Source organism: Suncus etruscus, chromosome 13 (genome assembly GCF_024139225.1).
Source record: "Suncus etruscus isolate mSunEtr1 chromosome 13, mSunEtr1.pri.cur, whole genome shotgun sequence".
Taxonomy (NCBI): domain Eukaryota; kingdom Metazoa; phylum Chordata; class Mammalia; order Eulipotyphla; family Soricidae; genus Suncus; species Suncus etruscus.
In genome coordinates, this window is record NC_064860.1 from 31077169 (window position 1) to 31094638 (window position 17470).

The window sequence follows — 17470 nt, forward strand, 5'->3', positions numbered from 1 at the left end:
ACAGTGAGAGCTTGACTTCTTCCTTTCCTATCTGGATTCCCTTGATATCCTTTTCTTGCCTAATCGCTATAGCAAGTACTTCCAGTGCTATGTTGAATAGGAGTGGTGAGAGAGGACAGCCTTGTCTTGTGCCAGAATTTAGAGGGAAGGCTTTCAGTTTTTCTCCATTGAGGATAATATTTGCCACTGGCTTGTGGTAGATGGCCTTCACTATATTGAGAAAGGTTCCCTCCATTCCCATCTTGCTGAGAGTTTTGATCAAGAATGGGTGTTGGACCTTATCAAATGCTTTCTCTGCATCTATTGATATGATCATGTGGTTTTTATTTTTCTTGTTATTGATGTTGTGTATTATGTTGATAGATTTACGGATGTTAAACCAGCCTTGCATTCCTGGGATGAAACCTACTTGATCGTAGTGGATGATCTTCTTAACGAGGCATTGAATCCTATTTGCCAGGATTTTGTTGAGGATCTTTGCATCTGCATTCATCAGTGATATTGGTCTGTAATTTTCTTTTTTGGTAGCGTCTCTGTCTGGTTTAGGTATCAAGGTGATGTTGGCTTCATAAAAGCTATTTGGAAGTGTTTCTGTTTGTTCAATTTCATGAAAGAGTCTTGCCAAGATTGGCAGTAGTTCCTCTTGGAAAGTTTGATAGAATTCATTAGTGAATCCATCTGGACCTGGGCTTTTGTTTTTCGGCAGACATTTGATTACTGTTTTAATTTCATCAATGGTGATGGGGGTGTTTAGATATGCTACATCCTCTTCCTTCAACCGTGGAAGATTATAAGAGTCCAAGAATTTATCCATTTCTTCCAGGTTCTCATTTTTAGTGGCGTAGAGTTTTTCAAAGTAGTTTCTGATTACCCTTTGAATCTCTGTCATATCAGTAGTGATCTCTCCTTTTTCATTCCTGATACGAGTTATCAAGTTTCTCTCTCTCTCTTTCTTTGTTAGGTTTGCCAGTGGTCTATCAATCTTGTTTAGTTTTTCAAAGAACCAACTTCTGCTTTCGTTGATCTTTCGGATTGTTTTTTGAGTTTCCACTTCGTTGATTTCTGCTCTCAGCTTTGTTATTTCCTTCTGTCTTCCTGTTCTTGGGTCCTTTTGTTGAGCATTTTCTAGTTCTATTAGCTGTGTCATTAAGCTACTCAGGTAAGCTCCTTCTTCCTTCCTGATGTGTGCTTGCAAAGCTATAAATTTTCCTCTCAGTACTGCTTTTGCTGTGTCCCATAAGTTCTGAGAGTTTGTGTCTTTATTGTCATTTGTTTCCAGGAACCTTTTTATTTCCTCCTTGATTTCATCTCGGACCCACTGGTTATTGAGCATGAGGCTGTTTAACTTCCAGGTGTTAAAGTGTTTCTTCTGAGTCCCTTTGGAGTTCACAAATAATTTCAGAGCCTTGTGGTCAGCGAAGGTAGTCTGCAAAATTTCTATCCTCTTGATCTTATGGAGGTATGTTTTATGTGCCAGCATGTAGTCTATCCTGGAGAATGTCCCATGTACATTGGAGAAGAATGTGTATCCAGGTTTCTGGGGATGGAGTGTCCTATATATATCCACTAGGCCTCTTTCTTCCATTTCTCTCCTCAGGTCTAGTATATTCTTGTTGGGTTTCAGTCTGGTTGACCTGTCCAGTGTTGACAAAGCCGTGTTTAGGTCCCCCACAATTATTGTGTTGTTGTTGATATTATTTTTCAGATTTGTCAGCAGTTGTATTAAATATTTTGCTGGCCCCTCATTCGGTGCATATATGTTTAGGAGAGTGAATTCTTCCTGCTCTACGTACCCCTTGATTAATATAAAATGTCCGTCTTTGTCCCTTACAACCTTCCTGAGTATAAAGTTTGCATTATCTGATATTAGTATGGCCACTCCAGCTTTTTTATGGGTGTTGTTTGCTTGGATAACTTTTCTCCAGCCTTTTATTTTGAGTCTATGTTTGTTCTGACTATTCAGGTGCGTTTCTTGTAGGCAGCAGAAGGTTGGATTGAGTTTTTTGATCCATTTAGCCACTCTGTGTCTCTTAACTGGTGCATTTAGTCCATTGACGTTGAGAGAAAGAATTGTCCTGGGATTTAACGCCATCTTTATTTCAAAATTTGGTGTGTCTTTTGGGTAGTCTTGTCTTAGATTAGGTCTTTCAGTTTTTCTCTTAAGACTGGTTTTGTGTCTGTGAAGTTTCTGAGCTGTTTTTTGTCTGTGAAACCATGTATTCTTCCATCAAACCGGAAAGTGAGTTTTGCTGGGTATAGTATTCTGGGTGAAGCATTCATTTCATTCAGTCTTGTCACAATATCCCACCACTGCTTTCTGGCATTGAGCGTTTCTGGTGACAGGTCTGCTGTAAATCTCAGGGAAGCTTGCTTGAACATGATTTCCCCTTTTGATCTTGCTGTTTTCAGAATTCTGTCTCTATCTGTGGGATTTGTCATTGTGACTAGGATGTGTCTTGGGGTGGTTTTTCTGGGGTCTCTTTTGGTTGGTACTCTTCGGGCATGCAGGATTTGATCACATATATTCTTTAGCTCTGGAAGTTTCTCTTTAATGATGTTCTTGACCATTGATTCTTCCTGGAAATTTTCTTCCTGGGTCTCTGGGACTCCAATGATTCTTAAGTTGTTTCTGTTGATCTTATCATAGACTTCTATTTTCGTCTGTTCCCATTCTTTGACTAATTTTTCCATTGTCTGCTCATTTGCTTTAAGTTTTTTGTCCAATCTCTCCTGCTGTATGGAATTGTTATGTATCTCATCTTCCACAGCACCAAGTCTATTCTCAGCTTCTGATACCCTGTCCCAGAGCTTATCCATTTTGTCATTCACTTCGTTTACTGAGTTTTTCAGGCCTGTTAGTTGACATGTTATTTCAGTTTGGAGTTTTGTCATTTCTGCCTTCATATTTTCTTGGTTCTTATTAGTGTTCTGTTCAACTCGATCCATGGTTTCTTGGAGTCTGTTGAGCACCTTCCATATTGCTAGTCTAAAGTCCTTATCTGAGAGGTTGATTAGTTGTTCAGTCATTATCTGGTCCTCAGAATTGTCATCTTCATTCTCTATGTCTGATGCTGGCCTGCGCTGTTTCCCCATTGTCACATTTGTATTGTGGGTTTTTCTACGTGTTGTAGTGGTATTCATTGTCTATATGATGTAGGCAGCACACTCCTCTGGCTCCTCCCTTTCTGGATGGGCTGACTTGCCTCTAAGGGAGGGGAGTCCTCCGTGGATGAAGCCTCACACTGGGTCAAATCTTAGGCCCGAGCATGTAACAGAGAAGACAGTCCAGAGAGAAATGTTTGCTTCTGTGATATAGCGCCGTTCTTAGTGTGATTTTTCCTTCTTGTTGCAATGGAGTTCTTTCCTTAGAAAGAGTGCACGGCCGCGTAGCGAAGCGGAGCGGCCGTGCTCCTCTGAGCCTCTTTTTGCCCCACTCGCAAGAGTTTCACGCAAGAGGACAGTAGACAGACATAGACAGGTCACACTCACAGTCTTTCACAGCTGAGCCCCACTGGGCCGGTGTACTTTCGCGGATTTTCCCCGCCTGGTGTCTCACACAGGGAGCCAGCTTTTGCAAAGGATAGCCGGTTTTTATGCTCTGAAGTCCCTCCCTGAAAATGGCGTCTGGGCGAGCGAGGTTTCTGGAGGCTCTTTTTGCCCCACTCGCAAGAGTTTCACGCAAGAGGACAGTAGACAGACATAGACAGGTCACACTCACAGTCTTTCACAGCTGAGCCCCACTGGGCCGGTGTACTTTCGCGGATTTTCCCCGCCTGGTGTCACACACAGGGAGCCAGCTTTTGCAAAGGATAGCCGGTTTTTATGCTCTGAAGTCCCTCCCTGAAAATGGCGTCTGGGCGAGCGAGGTTTCTGGAGGCTCTTTTTGCCCCACTCGCAAGAGTTTCACGCAAGAGGACAGTAGACAGACATAGACAGGTCACACTCACAGTCTTTCACAGCTGAGCCCCACTGGGCCGGTGTACTTTCGCGGATTTTCCCCGCCTGGTGTCCTTATTTATTATTTTTATTTATTGGTTTTTCAGGCCACGCCTGGAAGTGCTCAGGTGTTACTACTGGCTCTGAACTCAGAAATTGCTCCTGGCTTGGGGGACCATATGGGATGCTGGGGATCAAACCCATATCCTCCTAGGTGAGCTGCATGCCAGGCAAACACCCTACCACTGTGCTACCACTCAGGACCCTATGCTCTATCTTTAGTATTAACTCAATACTATCTTCTGGTGGTTAATATGTGTTCAGCAACTGGAGTAGGAAAAAGAAAAATAGAGGGAATAGAATGGGACAAGCAGATGTTAGCATGGGTCTACTTTTTAAGTCTTTTGTTTTCAGAACTCCATTATTAAAACTTAAAGATTGGTTGTATTTCAATTTAAGGAAGGAAAAATTTTATTGCAAGCCAAACAAATTTAGAATGTGGAAAAAAAATTTTTAATTTAACTTTTAATTCAACTTTTATTTATTTATTTTTGGGTTTTGGGCCACACCCAGTGGTGTTCAGGGGTTAGTCCTGGCTCTGCACTCAGAAATCACTTCAGGTAGGCTCAGGAGACAATATGGGGTACCAGGAATCAAACCTGGTCTGTCCCAGGTTGGCCGCATACAAGGCAAGCTCACTACTGCTGTGCTATCACTCTGGCCCTTTTAATTCAACTTTTAAAATTTTAAGTTTAACTTTAATTGAATTAACCAAACAGATTTTATTTCTACCTTCGCTACATATACAGACAAATCTAAATCAGTAGCAAATGTGATACTAAATCTAGACTAACATTACCTTAGTTCATTTCTCCTGCACATTTAAAACTGTTCTATAAAGAAATATATGCATTTTATATAAAGATGACAAAAGTGGTGATTCAGTTTTAAAATCTCTTTATATTATTTAAGTAATGTTAGATCTTTGAAAACTCTTGGGAGAAGGAAATATTTAAAATTGTTTTTATTTAAAGAACTGTGCTTTACAAACTTGTTAAGGAATGTTATTTTAAAATTATTTTGGGGGGGATGTTTGGGTCACATCTGGCAGCGCTCTGGGGTTTCTCCTGGCTCCACTCTCAGAAATCATTCCTGGCAGGCTTGGGGACTATATGGGATGCCAGGATTCGAACCAATGACCGTCTGCATGAAAGACAAGTGCCCTACCTCCATGTCATCTCTCCAGCCCCTTAAAACTATTTTATTAAAAGATTTCTTAAGGCATGAAAAAAAAGCATGTTACTGTCAAAAAATTCTACTTAAGAAAGACAGGAATACATATATCTTATTCATATATTGGGTAACCGTAAATTTTGTTACTGATCACAAAATTTACGGTTACCCAATATATGGATAAAATTTGTTGTTTATCAATTGTAATTCTTCTCTTTTACTGACTTTATTTAAATACTGACAGTTATTTGCTCCAACAAACCCTGGGAACTTTCCACTCCTAAGTGGTAAACCTTAACTAGTTTAAGCAGCAGTTACATAATCTTATATACTTTGCCAGATGCTTGCTTAGAAATACATAAGCACATAAAGCAATTCAATAAAGGATAGAGTAGGACTAAGATTTTCTGAGAATGCCGTCTTTGGTCTAAACATAGGACAGTAAATACAGGATGATCTCTCTCACATGTGGAACTTAACAAAGTAGCAACAAAGATCCAAAGGCAACATAATAGGGGGAACTGACACACACAATTAAGTCGAAAGGTTGTGGGAGGTAAAGTGGGTGAGAAATAGGGGAGGGAGTCAGTACCTTGTGATGGATGTAGTATCAGAAAAATCAAAATCGAAATCAAAAATAAATAATGTTTTAAAAAAAATAGAAAGGTACTGTCATTTTTTTCTATATTTGAATATTTTCTTTTTCTTTTCTTTTTTTTGGTTTTTGGGCTACACCCGGCAGTGCTCAGGGGTTACTCCTGGCTGTCTGCTCAGAAATAGCTCCTGGCAGGCACGGGGGACCATATGGGACACCGGGATTCGAACCAACCACCTTTGGTCCTGGATCGGCTGCTTGCAAGGCAAACGCCGCTGTGCTATCTCTCTGGGCCCTGTATTTGAATATTTTCATCTATATGTGATATCAAAAAAAACATGATCATCTTAAGCTAGCTCCCTCAAAGTCCCAGGAGGATAATCAACAAGTGTAGTCCAATGTAGTATAAATATGGGCAAAAACTAGAAAATGACACACTTCAAAATACCTGGCTATGCAGGACAGATTTTTCTTACTGTTCAAGCTACTTCTAGTGAGAATTCTTAATCCCAATACATGATATTGGTCAAGAAAATTTATAATTACCTGTAAAAGAGCAAGTACTTGGTTATTTTTAACTACAACAAAAAAAAACAGATTTTCTCTGGAATGGCCCCCAAACTTCCTGTAATATCAGAAATAGAAAACTGAATACTAATAGTACTTCTAAAAACTAGTCACAAATTAGACAGCTGAGATCTATGAAAGGGATTAGATGGTGAAAAACCTCTTAAATCCTCAATTTGACAGTAAAAAGAAAAAAAATTATTAAGAGAGAATTAACCCCATTTTAATCTGTGCTTCTCAAAATGGAATATAAACCACTTTTTATGGGATGGCAAACTAATACTGCTTCTACCATTCCATTACTAGGGTTCCAATACTAGGGTGTACACTGATAAAAACAAGAGTCATAGTAAGAAACATAAACTCATGAGTAATCTATAATACTTCACTTTCAAGGAAGTTGAATTTAAAAGTATAGGAAAATAAGAAATGTGTGGTCAAAATGCTTCAGAAACCAAAAAAATAAAATGATTAATTTCTCTCTCTTTTTTTTGTTTGTTTTGGGGTCACACCTGGTGGCACTCAGAGGTTACTCCTGGCTCTGCGCTCAGAAATCACTCTTGGCAGGCTCGGGGAACCATATGGGATGCTGGGAATTTTACCCATGTCTATCCTGGGTCATCTGTATGCAAGGCAAACGCCCTACCATTCCAGCCCCTTATTTCTTTAAAATATAAATAGAACTTAGCTAGAAAAATATCAAATATCCCCAGGAAAAAAAAACTATTTAATTCATCTAAAGTAAATTCATCTATATGAGTTAAATGAGTTTTAGTAAGTCTGAGAAAAGAGAATACCTGAAGTCAAATACAATTGTTTTAAGATTTTTTCTTTGTTTGTTTAAGGTACATACTGTTTTGCATTCCTACAAATTTCATCATAAACATGTTAGTAAGACAAATATGGTAGAATTTAGACTCTGTAACATTAGAGTCTTAATTATTCTGGTAAATTATTTACACACTCCTGCTTCACACTGCAACTCTTCAAAACTTAAGTAGTTAGAAGAAGGGTGAACATAAAAGAGTAAAAACACAAGCTCTTCACTTACCTCTGTTTCAGGGCTGGTATTTCTGTGGGTTCTGGCTCAAGTATTTCATAGGCTAGGTTCACATCTTCTGTCTCACGTAGCAATTCATAAATGGGTTCAATTTGTTCATTAAACCTTGCCAAAAGCGTGCGTGCATCTTTTTTGGGCATTGCTGATTCATCTTCTTCTACTTCTGCTTGGCAAAAAGTACAGCGGAAAGTTCCTATACAGAAAAGAAAACAAAGTCTCGTCAGGGAAATGAAATAACAATAGTCATTAGAAAACAATCAGAGCTCAATTCATCCTCCAATATAGTTTTCAATAAAGTTCAATAAAGTTTCAATAAAATTTTCAAATATAAAAAATTTTATAGTGAACATCCATGTTTCACAATCTATATTCTATAATTAACACGTCGCATATTTTCACATAACCATCTTTCTACCCACTATCATTTTGATGCATTTCCAAACAATTCCACCCATAACTACAACAAATATTTTAATCATATTTAATATAGCTTATACTATTTCTAACTTAAAATCAAATTATTTATGATTTAACACAGAAACTATATTCTTTCCAATAGCTTTCTTTCTATATTTTATATTTTTGTATCTACATTATGGAAAACCTACACTTTTTGAGAATTATATTAATAATTGCATTGAATTCTAAGTTCTATATTTAGGATATCCTCTTATTTCATCCAGCTTTATATTTGTCTACAATGTTTAGCTTACAATTATTAACAAAAATATTAAAAATAGAGTCTATCTGGTATAGCATGTAAGGATCTTGCCTTGCATGTGATTAACCCAGATTTATTACCTGACAACATATGGTCCTCTGAGGCCCACCACGAGTGATCTCTGAGTATAGAGCTAGCTCTGGGCAAGGCAGGTATGGTCAAAATACCAAAATAATAATAATAATAATAAAATTAAAAATAAAGCTGGGGACAGAGCAACAGTACTGCAGGTAGGGTCATTACCTTGTACATGGCCATTCCAGATTTAGTTCCCAATACTTCTTTAAAAAAAAAAATAAAGAAGCAGCAGCAGCAACCTGAGAGATATCAGAACTTTTCTAAAGCCTATGACTTCTAACCTAAATTTCTCATTCTAATAATAAAGATCCTATATGATCTTCTCCCAAACAAAAACCCAAGCAGTCTTTTATCTGTCAGTAAACTCATACAACATATAGACATTAATGTTTGTTTTATTTGTATACAAGTTTTTCTTCAAAATGCTCCCATATACACTTTTTGATGTATGCCACATGGATGCAACTCTTATAAAGTGATGTTAAGAACTGATGTTCTGGCCTGCCCAGTGGGGCCCCACTGTGAGAAACTGTGAGTGCTGCCTGTGTGTTTGTCTCCTGTCCTGTCTCTGAACCTCTTGAGAGTGGGCCGAAAAGGGCCCAGAAATTTCGCTCTCCCAAAGGCTCATTCAAGGGCCAGAACGCCAAGGAACTGCTTCCAAAAGTGAAAACCAGCTATAAGCAGTACTTTGCAGAAGGCAGGTCCCGTTTGTGATGTCAGGCTGGGAAAATATACGAATCTAAACCTGCCCAGTGGAGCCCAACTGTGAGAAACCGTGAGTGCTGCCTGTGTGTGTCTCCTGTCCTGTCTTCTGAACGCTTGGGAGTGGCCCTAAAAGGGCCTAGAAAATTCGCTATCCCATAAGCTCCAGAAGAGCACACACGGCCCTGCGTTCTTTCTAAGGAAAGAATGCCACTGCAACAAGAAGAAGAAAAAAAAAACATTAAGAACTGTGCTGGATCACTAAAGCCCAGCATTTCTCCCCGGACTGTCTTCTCTGCTGCGTGCTTGACCCTAAGATTTGATCCTGTGTGAGGCTTGATCCACAGAGGACTCCCCCTTTTTGGAGGCAAGTCGACCCATCCAGAAAGGGTGGAGCCAGAGGAACGTGGCCACGCACATCATTTAGCTAATGAATACCTCCACAACACATAGAAAAACCCACAATACAAGTGTGACAATGGGGAAACAATGCAGGCCAGCATCAGACATAATGAATGAAGATGAAAATTCTGATGACTGGAAAAAGGCCAACCAACTAATCAAACTCTCAGATAAGGAGTTCAGACAAAAATATGGAAGATGCTCAAAGAACTCAAAGAAACCATGGATCGAGTTGAACAGAACACTAATAAGAACCAAGAAAATATGAAGACAGAAATCACAAAACTCCAAACTGAAATAACATGTCACCTAACATGCCTGAAAAACTCAGTAAACGAAGTGAATGACAAAATGGATAAGCTCTGGGACAGGGTATCAGAAGCTGAGAATAGACTTGGTGCTGTGGAAGATGAGATAAATAACAATTCCATACAGTGGGAGAGATAGGAAAAAAAAACCTAAAGCAAATGAACAGACAATGGAAAAATTAGTCAAAGAATGGGAACAGATGAAAATAGAACTCTATGATAAGCTCAACAGAAACAACTTAAGAATCATCAGAGTCCCAGAGACCCAGGAAGAAAATGGTCAAGAACATCATTAAAGAGAAACTTCCAGAGTTAAAGAATGTATGTGATCAAATCCTGCATGCCCAAAGAGTACCAACCAAAAGACACCCCAGAAAAAACTCCCCAAGAAGCATCCTAGTCACAATGACGAACCCAAAGATAGAGTCAGAATTCTGAAAGCAGCAAAATCAAAAAAAGAAATTACATTCAAGGGAACATCCTTGAGATTTACAGCAGACCTGTCACCAGAAACACTCAAGGCCATAGTGGGACATAGTGACAAAACTCAATGAAATAAATGTTTCTTCTAGAATACTGCATCCAGCAAAACACACTTTCAGGTTTGAAGGAAAAATACAAGGTTTCACAGACAAACAACAACTAAGAAACTAAAGACTCAAAACCAGTCTTAAAAAACTGAAAGACCTAATTTAAGACAAGACTGACCAACAGACACTCCAAACTTCGATATAAAGATGGCACTAAATCCCAGGACAATTCTTTCTCTCGATGTCAATGGACTAACTTCACCAGTTAAGAGACACAGAGTGGCTAAATGGATCAAAAGACTCAATCCAACCTTCAGCTGCATACAAGAAATGCACCTGAATAGTCAGAACAAACATAGACTCAAAATAAAAGGCTGGAGAAAAATCATCCAAGAAAACAACACCCATAAAACAGCTGGAGTGGCCATACTAATATCTGATGATGCAAACTTGAAACTCAGGAAAGTTGTAAGGGACAAAGATGGACATTTTGTATTAATCAAGGGGTATGTACAGCAGGAAGACATCACTCTCTGAAACATATATGCACCGAATGAGAGGACAGCAAAATATTTAATTGTTGACAAATCTGAAAAAGAATATTAATAACAACACAATAATTGTTGGAGACCTCAACATGGCATTGTCAACACTTGATAGGTCAACCAGAACAAAACAGAACAAGAATATACAAGACCTGAAAAGAGAAACTGAAGAAAGAGGCCTAGTAGATATATATATAGGACATTACACCCCCAGAAACCTGGATACACATTCTTCTCTAATGTACATGGGACATTCTCTAGGATAAACTACATGCTAGCACATAAAAAATACCTCCATAATATCAAGAGGATAGAAATTTTGCAGGCTACCTTTGCTGACCACAAGGCCCTGAAATTATATGTGAACTACAAAGGGACACAGAAGAAAAACTTTAATACCTGGAAGTTAAACAGCCTAATACTGAATAACCAATGGGTCAGAGATGAAATCAAAAAGAAAATCAAAACCATTCTGGAAACAAATGACAATAGAGAATCAAACTATCAAAACCTATGGGACACAGCAAAAGCGGTACTGAGAGAAAAATTTATAGCTTTGCAAGCACACATCAGGAAGGAAGAAGGGGCCTACCTGAATAGCTTAATGACACAGCTCATAGAATTAGAAAGGACCCAAAAATAGGGAGACAGAAGGAAATAACAAACCTGAGAGCAGAAATCAATGAAGTGAAAACCCAAAAAACAATCTGAAAGATCAACAAAAGCAAAGTTGGTTCTTTGGAAAAATAAGCAAGATTGATAGACCATTGGCAAAACTAACAAAGAAAGAGAGAGAAACTTGATAACTTGTATTAGGAATGAAAAAGGAGAGATCACTACTGATATGGCAGAGATTCAAAGGGTAATCAGAAACTACTTTGAGAAACTCTATGCCACTAAAAATGAGAACCTGGAAGAAATGGATAAATTCTTGGACTCTTATAATCTTCCATGGTTGAAGGAAGAGGATGTAGCATATCAAAACACCCCCATCACTACTGAGGAAATTAAAACGGTAATCAAATGTCTGCACAAAAACAAAAGCCCAGGCCCAGATGGATTCAGGAATGAATTCTTTCAAACCTTTCAAGAGGAACTACTACCAATCCTGGCAAGACTCTTACATGAAATCAAAAAAACAGGAACACTTCCAAATAGTTTTTATAAAGCCAACATCACCTTGATACCTAAACCAGACAGAGAGGCTACAAAAAAAAATTACAGACCAATATCACTGATGAACACAGATGCAAGGATCCTCAACAAAATCCTGGCAAATAGGATTCAATGCCTCATTAAGAAGAGCAAGAAATCCTAACAAGTGGTGTTGGCACAACTGGCTAACAACTTACAAAAAATTAAACTTAGACCCCCAGCTAACATCATGTACAAAGGCAAATTCCAAATGGATTAAAGACCTTGATATCAGGCCGATACCATAAGATATACAGAACAACACGTAGGCAAAACACTCCAGAACATTGAGACTAAAGTCATCTTCAAGGAGTAAACTGCACTCTCCAAGCAAGTGAAAGCAGAGATTAATAGCAGATGGGAATAAGTGGAGAAGCTTCTACACCTCAAAGGAAATAGCGCCCAGGATACAAGAGCCACCCACTGAGTGGGAAAAACTATTCATCCAATATCCATTAGATAAGGGGCTAATCTCCAAAATATACAAGGCACTGACAGAACTATACAAGAAAAAAAATCTCATCCCATCAAAAATTGGGGAGAAGAAATGGACATTTTGACAAAGAAGAAATACAAATGGCCAAAAGACACATGAAAAAATGCTCCACATCACTAGTCATCAGGGAGTTGCAAATCAAAACAACTATGAGGTACTACTTCACACCCCAGAGATTGGCGCACATCACAAAGAATGTGAACAAGCAGTGTTGGCGGGGATGTGGAGAGAAAGGAACTCCTATCCACTGCTGGTGGGAATGCCATCTAGTTCAACCTTTATGGAAAGCGATATGGAGATTCCTCCAAAAACTGGAAATCGAGCTCCCATACGATCCAGCTATACCACTCCTAGGAATATACCCTAGGAACACAAAAATACAATACAAAAATCCCTTCCTTACACCTATATTTATTGCAGCACTATTTAGCATGGCAAGACTCTGGAAACAACCAAGATGCCCTTCAACAGACGAATGGCTAAAGAAACTGTGGTACATATACACAATGGAATATTATGCAGCTGTCAGGAGATGAAGTCATGAAAGTTTCCGATACGTGGATGTACATGGAATCTATTATGCTGAGTGAAATAAGTCTGAGAGAGAGAGAAAGACGCAGAATGGTCTCACTCATCTATGGGTTTAAAGAAAAATGAAAGATTCTTGCAATAATAATTTTCAGACACAAAAGTGAGGAGGGCTGGAAGTTACAGCTCACCTCATGAAGCTCATCACTTACAGGGTGAGTTTAGAGAAATAACTACATTGTGAACTATCCTAACAATGAGAATGTATGAGGGAAATAAAGAGCCTCTCTAGAGTACAGGCGGGGGTTGGTTGGGGAGGAGAGAGATTTGGGACATTGGTGATGGGAATGTTGCACTGCTAATGGGTGGTGTTCTTTACATGACTGAAACCCAAACACAATCATGTATGTAATCAAGGTGTTTAAATAAAATATGTATTAAAAAAGATAGTTTTAAAATTATTATCAAATAATTTATTATTAATTTTATAACTCAAATTTGTAACTCAAAATAGTCACAGTATTATAATAAAATGTTGCTCTCAAAATGTCATCTAAAGACTTTGTTTTTTTGTTTGTTTTGTTTTCGGGTCACATCCAGAGGCCCTCAGGGGTTACTCCTGGCTCTGTGCTCAGAAAATCCTCCTAGTAGGCTCTGTGGACCATATGGGATGCCAGAAATCAAACTCAGGTTCATCATGGGTCGGCTGCATGCAAGGCAAATGCCCTGCTGCTGACCGCTATGTGATCCCTCCAGCCCGACTTAGTTTTTATAAAACATTTCATATAATCATTTTACCATAATGAAAATCAATTTGAAAAATGATCCTTTTGTAATGCATTGTACATTTATATATAATATTATAAAATTTAATTTGTTTGAATTCTAAAGGAAAAACGCAGAAGCAGGCTTAATTTATCTTTAAATTCTGAAGATTCCAAATATATTAATGATGTACTCATTATAATCCCGCACCCCAAAACTAATTTATTGACAAAATTGATTACTGTATTTCCTCAAATAAGTATGTCTACATTTGATATAATCATGCATTACTACTAGACTATGAAACTGATTATAAAGAGAAATAAAATGCTTTGCCCAGAAAGATAAAAATCACAAATTGAAGTATAGCACTAAGAATACAAAAGCTTGCAAGAAAAAGTCTCTAGATTAAAAAACAGTGAAACCTATTTCAACATGCACTGTGCGCAGGCAAAAAGTCTGCAGTTTTGATTTCAACAGAATTTTGATATGCTAACATCAAAACTAAAAAGCAACTCTTCAGATAAATTAATTCGGTTATAATAGCATCAAAGTACAAAGGAAGGAGGACAGAATATTCTTAATCTTTAAGATCAAAAGCAGCAAAGATATCAGAACTAAAATATCAGACCTAAAGATTTTGGGAGAGAAGGAAAGAGAAGAGGGAGAACATCTAATTTCTTGCTATCTTTATGTACTATTTTTTTTAACTCTAACAATTACTTTCTCCAATCTAACAAGTCAGTAATTACGCAAAGTATTCTTACAATAATTTCTTTTGTGCTAATTTACGTTTTTGGCATTTCAGACATTTAAAAACTGTAAGGCATTTTCTACCCAAGCTAGAAAGAAATAAAGAAAAAAGTAGTCTACTCTGTCAAGAAAAATAGTATCAAAAAGTCAAAGAAGAAAACTCAACAAACTCATTAATATAGAATCCAGCAGTTTTGAAAATGTTAGGTTAAAATACATGAAGAAATAGTTCAGTGATACGGAGATCAGGAAACTGATCTTTCTCTTCCAAAAGCTTTATCTCCAGTATGACTCATGATTCAAGTTCAAACTTACAATAAATTTGCCATATTATTTGAATATTGGAGAAGCAACAATAGTCACTGGAAGAGATTTATTCCCAAGGTTGACTATTTTATTCAAAACTTACTTTACTTGAAGTTAGCTGTTAAAAATTTATTTAAAACAGGAACAACTGTTTGAAGCCATAAAGTGTACAACACCCCCCCTTCACCAGTGCAACTCTCCTGCCAACAATGTCCCCCATTTCCTTCCTCCCCATCCCCTGCCCATCTTTGAGACAGGCATTGTATTTCTCTACCATTGTCATGGTAGTTGTTAGTGTAGTTATTTCTCTAGCTGCATTTACCACTCTTTGTGGTAAACTTTATATCATGGCTGGCCCTTCTGGCCCTCATATCTATTGCTCTGGGTATTACTATACTGTCTTTTATTTTTCTTAATCCTACAGATGAGTTAAACTATTCAGTGTTTTATCTCTCTCCCTCTGACTTTTTTCACTCAGCATAATAGTCTCCATATACATCCATGTATAGGCAAATTTTGTGACTTCATTATTTCTAATAGCTGCATAGTATTCCATTGTATAGATGTACCACTATTTCTTTAACAACTCATCTGTTGTCAGGCATCTTGGTTGTTTCCAGATATTGGCTATTGTAAATAGTGCTGCTATGAACATAGGAGTTCAGAGGGTATTATTGTATTGTATTTTTCTGGTCCTAGGGTATATCCCTAAAGTGATATTGTTGATTATATGGAACTCAATGTCCAGTTTTTTAAGAAATATCCATGTTGTTTTCTTGTGCTTGAGTCCTGGCATCACAGTCTGCACACATTCTCAGGAGTGGCCCCAAACACATAGCTGAGAGTAGACCCTGAGCCCTACCAGATGTCTCTCTCTCACACACACACACACACACACACACACACACACACACACACACACACACACACACACACACGCATATTACCAGAAAGATTCATATACTAAAAAAATCTCACCTGTCATGGGGTCAAAGAGCTGATTAGCTTCTAAGTCTGTAAAAGTACTACTACAAACAGGACATTTGAAGGAAGCCCGATTGGTGGAATTTCGCTCATCAGTTTCAATCCTCCTTCTCATGTGATCTAATTTATATTTTACCACATTAACAAGAGTACGGTAATTAATGAAGTAGTAGTTATGGCGAGTGGTTTTCCCATCTGCAGCAGTCTCTACCCTCATTCTGCACTTGATGAACTTGTCTCCCTTTAAATTATTCAAAACCGAACGAAGTTGTTTTCTATCAAATTTGAGCAGCTCCAGCATATCTTCCTCTTTCACACAGGGGTTCCGGATCAAGATGTCCAAAGCCAGGGCATGTTCAATGCCATAAAATCCACGAATTACATACTTGGCTAACCTCTTCAATGCCGCAGGAACTTCGGTGAGAACATCTGGGTCTGCCATCTTTATCAGCAAACTTCACCTTTTAACATGCTGAATTTAGGAGGAAAAAAAAAAGTGATGAACAATTGAGCTAAATGACATTGCAATTGTCAATAATCATTAGAGGACATTTTAAAATCTAAAAGCATCAACTTATTAGATAACTAGCAGCACCATCATACTTACAGTGCTACACAAGTACTCAGAATATTTTTTAGCAGTCTAATGTCTAAGTATTTAACAAAGAACAAGAGCACACAAAAACATTACATCCAGGGGCCAGAGAGATAGCATAGCGATAGGGAGTTAGCCTTGCAACCCATCGATCCAGGAAGAAAAGTTGGAATCCCAGGATCCCATATGCTCCCCCATGCCAGGAGTTATTTCTGAGTGCAGAGCCAGGAGTAACTCCTGAGCAATGCTAGGTTTGATCTAAAAATACCAAAAAAAATTTACATCCATAAACCCTATTTCCAAATGGTCACTCATGATTTACAGTGTGTATAAATGCAAAAAGTAATTTGTTATTCATAACAATGATATGTCATGCCCACCTTAAGTTGGAGAAAGAAACAAAAAAAAAAAAGATTAATGGAGTCATATATTCTTAATGAAATAGATCTCTGGGAATGTTGGAAACCTCAATCGTTGTCCTATTCTGATAGTGTCTTTACTTCTTTTGTTGAGTAAAATTTTTCTAAGATTATAGGACAGTATAGATTGTATACCAATAAAGTAATAATAAACCAATAAGCACATTGGTTTTATAAATAATCACCAAATGGGCCAAAATTTATAAATTATTAATTTGAAGAAATTAACATTAAGATTCTGAGAGCTTTAAACAGCCTTGTACAGTTAAGGTGGATAACCAACTTATAGCATACGACAAAACTGTAAAATAGCCTTAAATTCCAGAATTCAAGGGAAAAACAGAAAAATAGCTGTCTCCCAGAAGCCCAAACAAGCATAGGGATTAAAATTTATATGTTGTATCAAAAAGCCTGGGCTTTGGAATACATAATTAGATGGTCTATTTTAGCAGCTATATGATCTTGAACACATCTCTTAAACACCTTCAAGACACAACTTACTCTCTGAGAAAATAAAAATAATTGGAGATTTGGGACATTGGTGGTGGGAATGTTGCACTGGTGAAGGGGGGTGTTCTTTACATGACTGAAACCTAATCACAACCATATTTGTAATAAAGATGTTTAAATAAATAAAAATAAAATAAAATAAACCTTTTGCTCATTAAACAAATTTCTGAAAAAAATTAATTACTTCAGTGACATTGCTGCTGTGATGAGTATGCGAGAATATAAGTAATGTGCCTATAAAGC

At 37.7% G+C, this 17470-nt stretch overlaps 1 protein-coding gene across 1 annotated transcript in view; it reads right to left on the bottom strand.

Annotated features, from left to right (window-relative positions):
- GTF2E1 (general transcription factor IIE subunit 1) overlaps nucleotides 1-16175 on the bottom strand; it is a 33105-nt gene extending 16930 nt beyond the window's left edge. The window contains exons 1-2 of the mRNA XM_049785951.1: nucleotides 15698-16175; nucleotides 7383-7584 (exon numbers count right to left, since the gene is read on the bottom strand). Coding sequence (XP_049641908.1) covers nucleotides 7383-7584; nucleotides 15698-16145 — 650 coding nt within the window. The 5' untranslated portion in view covers nucleotides 16146-16175. The remainder of the gene's footprint in view (nucleotides 1-7382; nucleotides 7585-15697) is intronic.
- Nucleotides 16176-17470: the final 1295 nt, after the last annotated feature.